Source organism: Dromiciops gliroides, chromosome 2 (assembly GCF_019393635.1).
Source record: "Dromiciops gliroides isolate mDroGli1 chromosome 2, mDroGli1.pri, whole genome shotgun sequence".
Taxonomy (NCBI): Eukaryota; Metazoa; Chordata; class Mammalia; order Microbiotheria; family Microbiotheriidae; genus Dromiciops; species Dromiciops gliroides.
This window is the reverse complement of record NC_057862.1, coordinates 583,990,257-584,007,803: the sequence shown is the minus strand read 5'-3', so window position 1 is coordinate 584,007,803 and position 17,547 is coordinate 583,990,257. Positions and strand designations below refer to the sequence as shown.

Below are 17,547 nucleotides of genomic sequence, written 5' to 3'. Positions count from 1 at the left end.
TTAGTCTAATAGTGTATACACGTACATATGCATATCTGAGACAATTCATTTGGACAATGAATAGGGCCCAGAATTGAAAAGTAGGAGGGCAGGCTATATTGCTTTTGGGAATTTGCAAAGAAGGTACTTTTACTAAGCCCAAGTGTCCCATAATAGCAAATAAAAATACAAATATTTTACCTATTTTTCTGTAGAGTAGCAAGACCTGGAACACCATGGTCTTCAAAGAACCAAAGATGAGTATGACACAGAGGCTAATGGAAAGAGCATGGTGGGTATGGACAGACTGCAACTATAACCAATGAAGAATCCCTCTAAACCTTCCCTTCTGCCAAACCTCCATATTTCTGTTAAAGGCTCCAGCATCCTTTGGGCCTCCCAAGTTTGTAACATTCCATTATTGACTCTTCACTTTTCCTCAATCCACATACCCAATCAGTTGCCAAATCTTGTTGTTTCTACCTCCATTATATCTCTCACATTGGGGTGGGGCAGGTATTAGGATTTGCTGTGGAAGTTAGGGGAAAAATTAATTTCTCTCATCTTTTGCTCACTCCAGGACGATGCTCATAGACTTGGAAGCAGGTAGAATTGTCCATGAGATTTAAATTACTCTATTTCTCTCAAGTTCATATAATTGAAATAGTTTAAGTTAAATGCCCATATGATATGACTACTATATTGCTCAAATCAAATACATTTTAATGAGCAGCACAAGATGAACTTGCATGGAAGCCAAAACTGAAGATTCAGATAAAACAGATAGATGAGAAAGGTGAAAAGAAAATGAAAAGCACATTTTGTTATGTAGTGACCCTGTTGGGGGTTATTTTTTAAACACTTGTAAAAATGCTTACTTGGATTCACCAAGTAGAGTGAGAGGAGGAAGCCCAAGAACTGTCCTTCAGTTCTTGAAGGTCTTTTTTTTTAAGGAAGAGCGACTATGCTTGGGTGTTTTTGTTTGTTTGTTCATTTGTTTGTTTGTTTTTGGACCTTCAGAGTTGAAATAGGAGGAATGGCTAGAAGTTACTAAGAGACAGACAAGTTCAACATAAAGAAAAACATCAAAAATGAGAGTGGGCTGCCTCTGGAGGCAGTAATTTTAATCCCTCACCTAAAGTTATTCAAGGAAAGATTGGATGAAGATTTGTTGGTTATGTCATAGAGGAGAATCTCAAGTACAAACTGAACCAGATGGCTTCTGAGATTATTTCCAATTTTGAGAATCTATGATCCTACCAGTTTAGCCCTAGTGCTGGATTAGACCTTACAAAGAAGTTCCACATTAATTGCTCTATCTAGGTGTTTCTGGAATACAAAGAAAAGGAGAGGAGGAAGTAAAAGCCTTAATTTTTTTTTTTTTTTGGTGAGGCAATTGGGGTTAAGTGACTTGCCCAGGGTCACAGCTAGTAAGTGTTAAGTGTCTGAGGCCGGATTTGAACTCAGGTACTCCTGACTCCAGGGCTGGTGCTCTATCCACTGCAACACCTAGCTGCCCCTAAAAGCCTTAATTTTAAGCTTTTAATTTATGCAAATTCAAAATTGGGCATTGCTTTCCCTGATGCACTAAGTCTCTTGGAGATGAGTAGGTAGTGGCTGAACTCTTACATTTTAACTCTAACCACAGACCCTTCTTTTATAGGCTGCGCTATGGTCTGTACTTTTTCATTATTCTCTCCCAGGAGAAATGGAACCTACCTTCCAAGCTATCAACAATAGATTTTTTTTGAGAAATAATTTTCTAACACATTTGAAAGTTTTCATCTCTAGTTAGATCTTAAGCTAGAGGGTAAAGGGATTCCTGGGGAGAAAAGTTAGCCCTTCTTCCCATCTCACTTCCAAAATGTTATTGAACTCCTTGCTGCTTGTCCTAAAGTCAGTTGCCTTTTCACCTTAGCAAGAGTAAGCAACTCTAAAACATCAGGAAGGACCTAAGAGTGTGCTCAGAAAGGCTGAGTATGGGGCAGCTAATGGACATTCTCAGACAGTCCCTTAACAGGAAAATCACTATAGTTATTGCATATTCTAAGAGAGGAGAGAGGCCTGTGTCTATATTAGAAAAAAAGTATTTGGATGACATAGATAAACTGTTTAATCCCAAATTCCTATCGTGACAAGTATTCACAGTATGGCTTCATTATTTGAGTTTTTAAGTGAATTCCCAGAATATTAGACACACCTATACTCAAGAATAAGTACTAAAACATTTGTAAAAATCAAGTGGATTTGGATTATTTACCATGACTTATCCAGCATTTCTGTTCTCCATTAGTGGGGATATTCACAATTTAGTACTTGCACTCCTCCCTCTAGAGCCCTGGGGGTGAGCATGGCCAAGGAGACCATTATCTGCTGAGCAATCTAAAGAAAAAGTTGGGGTGGGGTATTTAAAAAGAGACTGACTGTGAATGTGTCAAGAGAGGATCTAGAAATGGTACCCTACTCACAGCAACCCATGCTACCTCCGTCTCTTGTTGGGAAAGTAATAGCCAGGTAGTTTACATCTTGTTGGGAAAATCTTCCAGGAAATATCAAAAGTAGAGACATAAAATTACATTCAGGACCCTTTTGAAAGGAAGAGAAAAGGAGCTGGAGGTCAGGGAGGGGAACCATGATAACTCAGAGGGCAATCATCACCTAATGCTGTGAGACTTGTTCAACCTAAGCCACCTTCAAGAGAAACCAAAAGAGTTCCTGCATCGCATCCACAGAAGTTTATCTACCATGATAGACTTGTAAGTGGTAAAAAGCCTTCGGTGAAAGCCCTGCTTCCTCATTGCTCAGTGCAATGGAGGCTTCCAGGCTTTGTTCTACCTGCAGCAGGGAACTGAAAGGGTTAGGGGATAAGGATGCATTTGCTGGGTTCCTTGCGGAAGGGAGAAAGGGAATAATCATTAAGCTCCTCTTATTATCCCATTTCATCCTCATAGCAACCCTGAGAGGTAGGTGCTGTTGTTATTCCAATTTTACAGATAAGGAAACTGAGGAAGACATAGGCTCCTCGGTTTCACAGGGTCACAAATTGATAAGTATCTGAGGCTGGATTTGAACTCAGGTCTTCTAGATAAATCAGCTTTGATTTCTTTCCATCTTTCTGATTAAAAGCCTTTTCACAACGTGTCCTTATAAGTCACCGTAGAAGAGAAACAACAGCCAATGAATGAGTGGGGGGAGCAAGTAGGATGGGGACCTGAGCTGTGAGGTTTGATTAATACAATCCCTAGACTAACATTGAGAACTTTGATGCTGCTTATAAAGGGGCAAAGTGATGGAGTGATAGGGAGAAGCACAGACCCGGCCAAACATCAGAGCGCCCTCTGATGCTGAAATATGCACAACATCTGTTGGGGGATCGGTGCCCCCTGGTGGCCACATGTGGGGGTTCAAGGAAGATTTTATGAGTGTGCAAATTTACACCCCATGCCCCTCACCCCCAATGCTTAGGAAAATCTAGGTATATTACATTGGGGACTTCCTTCCCCCTTCCCCTTTATAGAAATTGGTTTGGTTTGGTTTGGTTTGGTGGTCTCTACTCATAATCTCTTCTGAATAGAGGCCCTAGCCTATTCAGCCTCCATTTCATTTCAGGAAGCAGACATAGAGGTGACACAGCCTTTCTGTATCTTTTTATTCCTATTTTTATTTCTTTTAAGCCTCTGGGTTTTTAAATTTTTCTTGCCCTATACTTACCACTCTTCTTGAGGTGTCCCTGGAATCTAGACCAGGAGGAAGTTAGGGTCTCTGGGCTTAACAAGGCCTGTCCATTCCCTGTGACTAAAGCATGCATAGAACTGGGGACTTTTTCCTGGAGTGGGAGCTGGGGTACAAAGGATATGTCTCTGCTAGCAATAAGTCCTTTGAGAATAAGTCCTTGGGGTGTCTCCAGTTCTGAGGGAGCTGGATTTGGGGGTCAAAAGACATTTACCATTTCTTTAACTATTTAATTCTCCCCTCCTCAGCTACTAGACCCATCCATCAAAGGGGAAAAATAGAAGTAAAGCTCAAGATTATTCTTGCAAAGGGGAAGACTATCTGAAGACAATCATGTGATATGACTGGATGACAGACACAATTCCTAGAACACTAGAATGTCAACAGTACCTGAAAAGGGGCGGAGCCGAGGGGTGAGTGACAGGGAGTTTTGCTAATGCCCCAGAGTATACAGTGGTGGGCCTTGCTTTTGGAGGCTTAGTATCCCCTCAACACATAAAACTTTCAATAGTGCACTCAGTTGTCCTAATTAACTTTGCAAACTTGGCAGGACCTCAAAACACCTTTGATATTTCTCATACTCAGATCCAGACTGGATTTATATTCAAACTCCTGGGGTCTGGTCCGGTTTCATGTACACTATCTGGAAACTCTGGTTGCTATGAACAATTAGAAAGGGTCTAAGAATCTTCACCTTTGGTCACAGCCAGCATGTTAATAATAATAATAATAATAATAATAATAACAATAATAACAAAGTAGTTGCTGCTTTGTGGCTATCTGCCAGAAGCATCATAAAGAGCAGAAATATTATTACAAAATCTGTATTTCACAAATCATTTGTGGTGGGAGTTTGAATAACCAAACTCTTATGGTTCTGATGTTTACCTAAGATAGGAATGAAAACGTGGATGAAGAAGAATACTAAGAGGAAGACTTGCTTTAGCATCTAGGCTCTTTTTCTATTCATTCCGAATATTTTCCTGTTGGAAGTATATTGTAATATCCTTAATGCCTTTTTAAAAACTTCCCCTTTGGTACAGATTCTTCTGTATTTATTTGGTCAGGTTTAGCTGCTCTTCTCAACTTCATTTTCTTGAGTTTTACTGCCATGTCATCACATAGGCAATTGTAGTATAGGGGAGAGATTATTGGAGTTGGAGTCAGGAGAGGCCTGGGTCAGAATTGAACCTCAAATATGTACAATCTTGTGAGATCATGGGCAAGTCAATAATTTCTTGGAGATTCATTTTTCTCATCTATAAGTTAGGGATAAATAATACATGAATTTATCTGCCTGGGGATTATTATGATAATTAAATGAGAAAATGTATGTCAAGTGCTGTGTAAACCTTAAAGCACAATATGAAATGTCAACTGCCATTATCACCAAGATCGTTGGTTAGTGAGGTAGTAGATTCTAAGCTTGCTGGTTCTGGTATCATTGGTTATGAAAATGGATTACTACAAAATGCCAGCTGCTCTGTTCCATTTCATATGTGTTTTTTGTTGTTCTCTTTCAAGTCTCATGAGCAAATGCTCTCTAGATGATCTGGCTTAGTTGGCCTTCATATCAGGCCTAATTTTACTGCAACTGCTTTTCACAGTTTTATGAGGCAATACCGGTCATAATCTTCCATCTTTCTCTTCAATAGTTTTGTAAATGAGCATGTTTCACTTGGCTACAACGTCTCTCCTCTTGGCAAAGACATCAAGTGCCTGCCGGCAAAGGATCTTTTTGAGTACTTTCATTCTAATTGTGGCATTTCTTTTGCATCCATTAAACCTTTCTAAGAAATGGTGAGTCAGAGATGATGTCTTTACTTTTGTCCATCTTCCATTTTTTTTACTGACAGTTCCTTTAACAAGATGGGACGAGTGCTGTTCTAATCAAATGCACATGATGTATTTTCCTCTTTATGCTTTCTCTGAATTTGCAAAGAGAAGATCAATTGATGTTGACTTTTGTTCTCACCAACTTACTCATTGGTCAAATGACCAAATGATATCAGTAACTAGTCAACTTCCTATCTGTTAAGATATAGTCTACTACCCCATTATAAAATAAAATAACTTTTAAAGATTTGAGAATGATGATCAATGCAATGACCAATCAAGATTCTAGAAGAATGATGATTAATCATCCCCTATTTTGGTAGAGGGGTGATTGATCAGAGGTGCAAAATGAAGTATACTTTATCACACGTGGCCAAATATCTAGGTTTGTTTTACTATATTTATTTGTTTCAATGGATGGCTGTGTATGTATGTATGTATGTGTGTGTGTGAGGGCTATTGGTGACAGTGATGCTAAAAAAGGGGAAAAGTTACTAACGAAACAGTTAAAATGTACAAAAAAGAGTGGAAGGAAGTTTTAAAAATCTAACACAGGTAAACAAGTTAGTGTTGGAATTGCCACATTAATTTCATACGTACTTACAAAAATACTTATAGCAGCTCTTTTTATAGTTGCAAAAAATTGGAAATTAAGGGTTGCACATCATTTGGGGAATGGCTGAACAAGTTGTGGTATGATTGTGACAGAATACTGTTGTGCTGTAAGAAATGATGAAGGGAATGGTTTTGGAAAAACCTGGTTAGACTTACATAAACTGATGCAAAGAGAAGAGAGTAGAACCAGAAGAACACTGTCCACGATAACAACAATATTCTAACAGTGATCAACTGTGAAAGACTTGGCTACTCTGATTCATACAATGATCCATGACAGTTCCAAAGAATTTTTTTTTTTTTTTGCAGGGCAATGACGGTTAAGTGACTTGCCCAGGGTCACATAGCTATTAAGTGTCAAGTGTCTGAAGCCAGATTTGAACTCAGGTCCTCTTGAATCCAGGGCTGGTGCTTTATCCAGTGTGCCACCTAGCTGCCTCCTCTAAAGCATTTTTAATGCAGATTGAAGCATATTTTTCACTTTATTTTTCTTGCTTTTTTGCAACATGGCTAAAATGGAAATATGTTTTGTGTGGCTTTATATGTATAGTGGGTATCATATTGCTTGCCTTCTTAATGAGCGGGGGAAGGGCTGAAAGAAGGAAGAGAATTTGCAACTCAAAATTTTAAAATGTTTAAAAAACCCATGATACTTTAATAAAAAATCATATAAGTGTATAAACAAAAGTAATGGTTTCATACAAATTTTTCAGTTTTTTGTAAATGGAAATCATATTTATTTATGTTTGATAATAATAAAAAGGAAAAAATTAAAGGCATTTCATTGGGGGGTAATGTTAAGAAGTGCTTGTCACATTCACTTTCTTCTTAAAAGATATTCCTAATGTACAGACAAAAAGGATTCTGAGTATTTCATAAGAATATGGTGTGTTTTTAATCACAAAAGTATTTTATTATTTTCCAGTTCCATATAAAGATAGTTTTCAACATTTTGGGGGTGGTGGGGCAATGCAGGTTAAGTGACTTGACCAGGGTCACACACCTAGTGTCAAGTGTCTGAGGTTGGATTTGAACTCAGGTACTCCTGAATTCAGGGCCCATGCTTTATTCACTATGCCACCTAGCTGCCCCTTCAACATTTATTTTCATAAGATTTTTAGTTCCAAATTTTCTCCCTTTCTCCCTTCCCTCCCCCCTCCCCAAGACAGAAAGCAGTCTGATAAAGGTTATATATGTACAATCACATTAAACATATTTCTGCATTAGTCATATTGTCAAAGAAGAATCAGAACACAAGGGAAGAACCTCAAAAAAGAAAAAAAAACAGCCCCAAAGTAGAAACAGTATGGTTCAATCCACATTTAGAATCCACAGTTCTTTTTTCTGGATGTGGAAAACATTTTCCATCATCGAGTTCTTTGAAATTGTCTTGGATCATTGTATTGCTGAGAACTAAGTCTATCACAGTTCATCATTACATAATGTTGCTGTTACTGTGTACAATGTTCTCCTGGTTCTGCTCATTTCACTCAGCATCAGTTCACTTAAGTCTTTCCAGGTTTTTTTTTTTTAAATCTGCCTGCTCATCATTTCTTACAGCATAATAGTATTCCATTACAATCATATACCACAACTTGTTCAGCCAGTTCCCAATTGATGGACATTCCCTTTATTTCCAATTCTTTGCAACCACAAACAGAGCTGCTATAAATATTTTTGTACATGTGGGTAAATATGATCTGTTTTATAGATGGATTTTGAACTTTGTTTTTCAACACTGATTTTTTTGTTTGCTTTGTTTTTTGTTTTTGTGGGGCAATGGGGGTTAAGTGACTTGCCCAGGGTCACACAGCCAGTAAGTATCAAGTGTCTGAGGCCAGATTTGAACTCAGGAACTCCTGAATCCAGGACCGGTGCTTTATCCACTGCGCCACCCAGCCACCCCTTTCAACACTGTTTTGCTAAAATATACACCAATTTAGATTGGATGGAGTAATAAAATTCTTCACAGAGTTCCTCTGTATTGTCTTCTATAAAAGATGTTGGTACATAAACTATAATCACTTCTTATTGGTATGTTTACATGATTTCATAATGTGCACTCCAAAGTGAGATGACTAGGTATCTCCTGAAATGATGTTTATGCCTTTGGGTGCATGATGAAAACAACTACCTTATTTGTGTCTTAGAAAAGAATCTATGAGTCATTTAGCTGAAACATTTTTTGTTTTCTGTTTTTATTTTCTAATAATATTAATTAGCCATGCTTAAGTTCTCTCATTAGTGTGACAAGTGGAGTGGAGAAGGTAAGCTCCTTGAGGCCAGGGACTATTTTATTTTTGTCTTTATATATCCATCTCTTATCACAATACCTTTCATACAGTAGTTGCTTAATAAAAGTAAGTGCAATAGAAGTTGAACAGAGATTGCCAATCAAGTAAATGATTATTTTTGGTGGTTTAAAAAAACTGTTGGATTCTTTCCGTTCTTTTCTGTCATTCCACCTCTGTAATTATGGAAGCAGAAGTAGGTAGAAGATTGAGGGTCATTTAGTTAATTTTTAAAATGAGTTACCATGGCCAAAAAGTCATCCTCTCATGGCCAGTCTTCTTTTAATAAGGCTCTCCATATTTAACCAGGCTAGTGCTCATAGAGAAGATATAGTGTTTTTCTGGGGCCATACCCCAGACTTTTCCAGCTTATCAGAATCTGTCATAACATACATTCTACCAACAAAACCTTTGAGTGCAGCACTTTTTCTAGGATACTTTCCCAATTGGCATTTGTAGTCACAGTTTTGGTACCCTTAATGTAGCTGATACTCCAAGGTCTTAGGATACCCTGTGGATCTGCACTCTTAAAAGTACAGCTCATAATTCCCCTCCAGTGATCTTTCTCTTAACAGTCGTTTAATAGACACAATTAACTCAAAGCAATGGCATTTACTAAGATGTCCCAGTGAGAACAGTAGCTACAAAATGTTCCTCCATAAACCTGGGATGCACTTTCCACAGGTACACACAGGTTCCCTGGGAAGAGTTGGCATAAACTACAATGACAGTGAAGCAGAAATGGAGGAAACACATGTGGCCAGGGTAACTTATTCTCATGACTATCTTTGTGCTATTCCCCTCTGAGCATATTACCTTTTCTGGGTAGGTTACTAAAGTGGACTCAGGGCTGTCAAGGTGCACTTGTCTCCATAGCTCAACTCTTGAGTTGGCTCTCTTTGCTGCCAGAGGTCCTGTTCCTTATAGCTGTTTCCTGCCTCAAGTTGTTCTTCTTGTCTCCCTCTCTTGGTGAGGGTCTGGAGAGTGTTAAACTCTGCTCAATGCTAGATGTGGTACCAGTGTCCTACTGGATGAATGGTTTTGCTTCCATGTTTGATTGGGCCTAAACTCTTGATGCTCTCTGATATAGGCTCAAGCATCACCTTCCACAAAGCTGCTCCAAGTATGACTGATTCCAGAGTTGAACAAAATAGCTTTTTAAAAGCAACCCAGGGCATGACCAATCTTCTCATAGCCAATGGCAAACTGTGATTCTAATTCTTTCAGGAAGAACCTCACACTTAGTAAAGGGGTAGCAGGGTACTAATGCTTTGTCATACATTAACACCTCATCTTTACCTGCCCCATTTCCCTTCTGTTCCAGCTTTACATGTAGTTTAACACCTTTGATTATATCTTGAGATGAGGGAACTTAGTCTTGGACTTTCTCCCCCTTGCTGAGAAATTAGAGTCACCTTCACTTCTATGTCATGATGAAACTTGAAGGAATACTTTCATGAAACATGACTAATGTGCAAGGTCCAATATGACAGGCAAATTGGACAAAGCAGCAGCAAGCCCAAACAGAGTAACTATGGAAATAATTTTTCATTTCTGTGGCTTTAAAAAAAAGTTTTTTGATAAGGGAACTATGGACCCAATCCAGGAAGAAGCCTGGAGTTGTTTAGATGTGAACACTGCCATATACAATAAAAAGGATCTTGCAAAAACTTTAAAATGAAGATGCACTCAAACTTGAAACATTCTACGTAAGCTCCCAAATATATTAATATTAACACCATCTATGTTAACATGCAATGTCTACCAAATCCCATTAATAAAACCCATTTTGTGTTTTTTCCATTGTTACTGCAACAATCATTGCTTATTAATTAGCACCATTCCAACCTCTTCATCGAGGTTGTGCTAGTGAAAGAAGCTTAATTCTTTACCTAAATAAAGATGCTTTCCTTTTTTCCAAGAAACCAATTCGAATAAGCCAAGTGTCCTAGAGAGCGGCAATAATAACAATACAAAGCTAGTATTGATTAAAACAAAAAGGCTTTTTTAACAGTATTAATTCTTACCAACTCCAGTAGTTATTGATTCTGCATCAATGTCGTTAGCTCGTTTCTTTGCCACTTCAGCTAGCGCCAATTCACCCTTATCTATTGCAAAGTAATGGATGTCCTTTGGGAATAAAGCAAAATAAAAGATTAATTTAAAATGAATCTTGAGTAGATAACAAAAGAAATTTGAAAAGGGAAAAAAAAACTTGTTTAGACTATAGAACAGAAAGGAGCGATGATTGTATTGCTATATTTTAATTTTCTCAGTTTTTCCCCAATGCAATGTTTTGGCTCTTTCAACTACAGCAATCAGATATATTAATTAAAGAAAAAGCAGTTATTTTAATAATTTATTTCAGATCTCTGAGGGGGAAAATAAACTTTTAATCAGATATTTTCACACACACCTTTATCAAGAAACCATACACTCAAATGTAGTAGTTTCTTCAGCAAGTTCTTGTCATTATCATCTGAAAATGATTTTTTAAAAAATGAAATGGTATACCATATTGAATGACAAAATCGAAACGCTGAAGTAATCTTTGTGGTTATCTATTTCAGTCTCACATCAAATTTACAACATCTTTGGCATGTGCTCAGTCAGCCTCTAACTTTAACACTTCCAGTGTTGAGTCCATTCTCTAAGTAGGCATTCTGTTCCCTTGTTGGAAAGCTCTGATTGTTGGAAATTGTATTCTGCTGATTTCTGTACCCATCAAATTAGATACTCACAACTGACATCTATCAAGAGGAGAACTTAAGAGGATGTGAAAATGACCCCAGAACAGAATAAGATATATTATGGAAATACATTAATTAAAAAGTAAAACTGGGGGTAGCCAGGTGGCGCAGTGGATAGAGCACCAGCCCTGGAGTCAGGAATACCTGAGTTCAAATCCAGCCTCAGACACTTAACACTTACTAGCTGTGTGACCCTGGGCAAGTCACTTAACCCCAATTGCCTCACCCCCCCCCCAAAAAAAGTAAAACTGGCTAATCAATTGTCTCCCTCAACAGACTCTTCCCAAACCACTGATACTCTACCTGGATTTATTTCTCAAAGTTTAGCTTACTCCCACACTCTGATGCTCTCTTCCCAACCAAGTAATTCTGAAAATAGCTGCCAAAGTACAAACCCCATTCCCCATCCCACTTGCCCACTCCCTTACTTCTATCCTTCCTCAACTGAACCCTCTCCCAACCATGTCCCACTCCAGATGTACCCACCCCTTCCACTGTGCTTTCTGGAATACATGTCTCATAATTAATATATTGCCTTTCATCATAAACCTTTCCCTTTCTCACTTCTTCCATCTTCTGGCATTCTTTGAGAAGACTCTCTTGTGATGCATCCAGGGCCACCCTTTCCAGTACTGGTTGCACTTCTACTCACATCCCCTAATTCACTGCTTGTGGTAGGAGAGATGTACTACCTTTTGCTCCCCATTGTGACTTCTAGACTGACTCTACAACCAACACTCTTCCAACTCTCCTCCTTTGAGGTTCAGGCTATTCAAATACTTGAATAATAATGGGCATAATGGAAATCCTTGCTTTATCCATGATCTTACTGGGAAGTCTTCAAGTTTATTCACATTACAGATAATGCTTGCTCTTGGTTTTAGATAGATATTACTTATCATTTTAAGAAAGGTTCCATTGATTCCTATACTTTCTAGTATTTATTTTTGAGGCAATTGGGGTTAAGTGACTTGCCCAAGGTCACACAGCTAGTAAGTATTAAGTGTCTGAGGCCGGATTTGAACTCAGGTACTTCAGAATCCAGGGCTGATGCTTTATCCACTGCGCCATCTAGCTGCCCCACTTTCTAGTAATTTTTTTTCTTTTTTAGTGAGGCAATTGGGGTTAAGTGACTTGCCCAGGGTCACACAGCTAGTAAGTGTTAAGTGTCTGAGGCCGGATTTGAACTCAGGTACTCCTGACTCCAGGGCCAATGCTCTATCCACTGTGCCACCTAGCTGCCCCTAGTATTTTTAATAGGAATGAGTGTTGAATTCTGTTGAAAAGCCTTTTCTGCATCTATTGATATCATCATATGATTTTTGTTATTTTTATTATTGATATTAAAAATTATGTGCTTTTAGTTTTCCTAATATTGAACAAGGCCTGTATAAGTCCTACCTGGTTATAGTGTATAATATTTATGCTATATTGCTGTAATCTCCTTGCTAGTATTTTATTTAAAATTTTTGCATCAATATTCATTAAGGAAATCAGTCTGTAGTTTTCTTTCTCTTTCACTCTCAGTTCTTTAAAAAAATGTTTTTATTTAGAATTTTCCTCAAGTTACATGTAAAAAAACCCCAAATTTTTTCACAGTTTTTTCAAAACTTCGTGTTCCAAATTTTCTTCCTCCCTCCATCCTCAATGCTTCCTAAGAAATCAAGCAATTCAATATAAGTCACAGATGTGCAGTTATGCAAATCATCTTCACATTAGTCAGGTTGTGAAAGAAAATAGACAAAATAACTTTAAAAAGAGGAACTAGGGGAGCGGCTAGGGGGCGCAGTGGATAGAGCACCGGCCCTGGAGTCAGGAGTACCTGAGTTCAAATCCGACCTCAGACACTTAACACTTACTAGCTGTGTGACCCTGGACAAGTCACTTAACCCCAATTACCTCACCAAAAAAAAAAAAAAAGAGGAACTAACAAATAAAATTATGCTTCAATCTGTATTCAGATACTATCAGTTCTTTCTCTGTAGATGGATTGCATTTTTCATATGTCCTTCTGAAAGCAACCTGCTCATCATTTCTTTCACAGTTACTATTGCTAACTGTATTACCCTCCATCCTATTCCCTCCTCTTAATATTTACTCTATTTTCACCCTATCCCTCCTTGAAAGTGTTTTGCTTTTTATTGCCCCCTCCCCTAATTTGTCCTCCCTTTGCCTCTCTCCCCTTATCCTCTTCCCCTCCCATTTTCCCTCAGGGCCAAATATATTACTATGCCCACTTAAATGTGTATGTTATTCCCTCTTTGAGCCAATTCTGATGAGAGGAAGGCTCACTCACTCCCCTGCTCCTTCCCCATCTTCCCCTCTACTCCATAAGCTTTTTCTTCTTTCTTTTATGTGAACTACTTTACCACCTTCTACTTTTCCCTTTCCATTTCTTCCAGTGCATTCCTCTTACCCCTTAACTTTATTTTAAAGATGTCATCAAGGGTCAGCTAGGTGACACAGTGGACAAAGCACCAGCTGTGGACCTAGGAGGCCCCAAGCCCAAATCTAGCCCCAGACATAAGCCATCCCACCCTGCCTGCCCCACAAAAAACAAGGATAAACAAAAAATAAATGCTTTACATATATCATCCCTTCATAATCAATTCACACCTGTGCCCTCTATGTATATTTCTTTCACTTTCGCTAATACTCAGAAAGTTCTTATGAGTTAGAAGTATTATCTTCCCATGTAGGAATATAAACAGTTTAACCTTTTAATATCCCTCATGATTTATTTTTCCTGTTTACCTTTTTATGCTTCTCTAGAGTCTTGTATTTGATGGTTAAATTTTCTATTTAGTTCATGTCTATTCATCACAAATGCCTGAAAGTCCTCTTTTTCATTGAAGTCCTGAAAGATTATACTCAGTTTGGTCGGTAGGTGAGTTTTGGTTGTAATCCCAGTTCCTTTGCCCTCCAGAATATCATATTCCATGTCCTCCGGTCCTTTAATGTAGAAGTTGCTAGACCTTGTGTTATCCTTACTGTAACTCCGCAGTATTTGAATTCCTTTTTTTTCTAGCTGCTTGCAATATTTTCTTCTTGACCTGAGATCTCTGGAATTTGGCTTTAACATTCCTGGAAGTTTTCCTTTGGGGATCTCTTTCTGGAGGTGAATGGTGAATTCTTTCAATTTCTATTTTACCTTCTCCTTCTAGAATATCAGGACAATTTCCCCTGACAGTTTCTTGAAAGATGATGTCTAAGTTCTTATTTTGATCATGGTTTTCAGTAATCCAATGATTTTCAAATTATATCTCCTGGATCTATTTTCCAGGTCAGCTGTTTTTCCAAGGACATATTTCACATTGCCCTCTATTTTTAAAAAATTCATTTGAATTTGCTTTACTATGTCTTGATTTCTCATAAAATCATTAGCTTCTATTTGCTCTCTCCTAATTTTTAAGCAATTATTTTCTTCAGAGAGTATATGCACCTCCTTTTTCATTTGGCCAGTTTGGCTTTTCAAGCTGTTGACTTCTTTTTTCATGACCCTCCTGCATCACTCTCATTTCTCTTTCCATTTTTTCCTCTACCTCTCTAACTTTTCCCTCTACCTCTCTTACTTTATCTTCAAAGTCCTTTTTGAGCGCCTCCATGATCTGAAACCAATTCATATTTTTCTTGGAAGCTTTGGATATAGGAGCTTTGATTTTGTTATTATCTTCTTTTGAAGGTGTATTTTGATCTACCTTGCCACCAAAGAAGCTGTGGATGGTCTGCTTCTTTCTCTGCCTGCTCATTTTGACCACCTATTTCTTGGCTTTTAACTCTTTCTTAATGTGTAGCACTACTTCCAGGACATACTGATCCAAGCTATAGAGGGTTCCAGGTGGTATAATTAGACTTGTTATCAGCTCACCTGGCCTGTAAGTAACCACAGCCCACTTTCTCTTTAACCCAGAAGCAGGACTCTGATTGAAATATGATTTTCTATTGTCAAAAGCTTGGTGTACCTGTACTCCTCCCCCATTGGACCACTGCCACTCTAGTCTGCTTACTAGTTCAGAATATGGGTGTTCTTCCTTAGCTCCAGCAGAGACCACAGTTATTTCCCCCTGGTCAAATACTGGACCCCCTCACAGGTCTGTGAGCTGAATTTCAGAAGAAGCAGCTGAAGATTCTGAGGCTCTGGAGGTGTGGCCTGCCTGAGGCTGGATCTGCACTAGCCACTGAGCTCTTCTATTACCCTGAACAGTAGATGATCCCAGCCACCTAATAAAGCCATCTTTGGCTGGAAAATAGTATTCTTCTATTCTTTTGTGGGTTATGCTGCTCTAGGAGTTGTCTTATGGCATTTTGGGGGGAGGTATGTGCACAGATTTGTTGGGAATGTGGTAGAGTCACAGCCTTTCCTCCTCCATCTTGACTCTGCCCCCCACTATCAGTTCTTTTTTTTTTTTTTTGCAGGGCAATGAGGGTTATGTGACTTGCCCAGGGTCACACAGCTAGTAAGTGTCAAGTGTCTGAGGCCAGATTTGAACTCAGGTTCTCCTGAATCCAAAGCCAGTGCTTTATGCACTGCACCACCTAGCTGCCCCCCCCCACTATCAGTTCTTAAGGCTATGTTATCCTATTTCTGTTTTGATGCTCTCCTGACCATTCTGGGTGCTGGCTCCCCTTGGAAACTCATACATTCCCCTCTCTGTCTGGTCCCTTTTCCCCCAGAGAAAGTCATCCCTTAATGGGTAGAAACAGAAGAAATCTAAGACCCTTAACTCTTTCAGGAGATATAAACCTTTTCTGCCATGGCAATGTTCTTTAGTTGTACCCTTTGGTTTCCCCTTACTGGGCAATCCCTTCACCTTTTTACTCTGTCCCAGTTTTCCTCTCCCCTCAACTGATTTTATCTTATTCTCCTACAGGGACCTCCCTAGTCAATGGATTAAAAGAATTATTATTTTTAAAAATTATTTATTATTTATTTTTACATAAGGACTTTGGAGGGGTACATCACATACTCTTCTTTGTCCCTTACTTCCCCTTTTACTATACTTATGGACCTTCCCACTTATTCTCTGCCACAAAAGATATTGATTCACTTGGAGGAGTTCATGGAGGATTTGCTCAATTCTTCTACTTTCCCTTCTCCTAATTCTTTAAGTAACTTTTTTATTTTTTTTTGCAGGGCAATGGGGGTTAAGTGACTTGCCCAGGGTCACACAGCTAGTAAGTGTCAAGTGTCTGAGGCCAGATTTGAACTCAGGTCCTCCTGAATCCAGGGCTGGTGCTTTATCCACTGCGCCACCTAGCCACCCCCTTTAAGTAACCTTTAAATCTTTAGTGTCTTAGGTCCTTTTGTCCCTTGATCTCCCTCTCTCCCTCCCTCCCTCTCTCTTTCTTTCTCTCTCTCTCTCTTCCCCCTTCTCCTCTCCTCTCCTCTTCTGTCTTTCTCCTTCCCCAAATTGATTTCATCACTTAGCCTTTTATTCATAATTGTACAAATTTACTTTTCTTGTGTTTCTCTTAAGAAGGGGTTATTATAAGTCAAATACTCTGTTCACTCCTCTCTTTTTAAGAAATACTTCAATTTTCTGGCATATCCATGTTTTTCATTGATCATTACTTTGAGGTTTGAAGAATATTATTTTGGTTGTAGCTTGAGTGCTTTTTACTTTTTTTGGCATATATTACTGCATTCTCCCCCATAATTTCTCATGAATATAGAAAAATCCTGCATTATTCGAATAGCCTTTCTTTCATAGTTATAGGTCCTTCTCCTTGCTGCATGCAAAATTTGTTTAATCGTATTGAAATTGTCAAATTTGACCACTACATGCCATATACAGTGGGCTTTTTTTTTTCTCCTAGAAATACTCTGTGGAATTGATTGGTCAATGGTTTGTTGTCTATATTGAGAAGCTCTGAAGTTTTCTTGTATTATTTTCTGTATTATGGTAGTTAGGCTTTTTTATTTGTTATGTTCTTCTGGGATACCATGATCTTTAAAAGGTATCTGTGCATCATGTCTTCAAGGTTTGGTTTTGAATTAGTATGTTCTTTTATTGTCATTGCCTTTTGCTTTTATTCTGCCAAATGTCCTCCACTTTTGTATTTCTATGTTCTAAGGCTTTTATTCTTCCCCCCCAGAGCTTCTACTTTTTTGAAAGTTTCTCCTTCATATATTCAGATTTTCCTACTCTGCTACTTGAGGTTTTTTGTTTTGTTGTTGTTTTTTGTCTTTTACAGGGCAATGAGGGTTAAGTAACTTGCCCAGGGTCACATAGCTAGTAAGTGTCAAGTGTCTGAGGCTGGATTTGAACTCAGGTCCTCCTGAATCTAGGGCTGGTGCTTTATCCACTGTACCACCTAGCTGCCCCCAACTTGTGTTTTTAAAA

At 38.5% G+C, this 17,547-nt stretch overlaps 1 protein-coding gene across 1 annotated transcript in view; it reads right to left on the bottom strand.

Moving 5' to 3' along the window:
* Nucleotides 1-17,547, bottom strand: part of LOC122740785 (WD repeat containing planar cell polarity effector) — a 415,321-nt gene that overhangs the window by 98,957 nt on the left and 298,817 nt on the right. Inside the window, 1 exon segment of the mRNA XM_043983483.1 lies at nt 10,481-10,583. Coding sequence (XP_043839418.1) covers nt 10,481-10,583 — 103 coding nt within the window.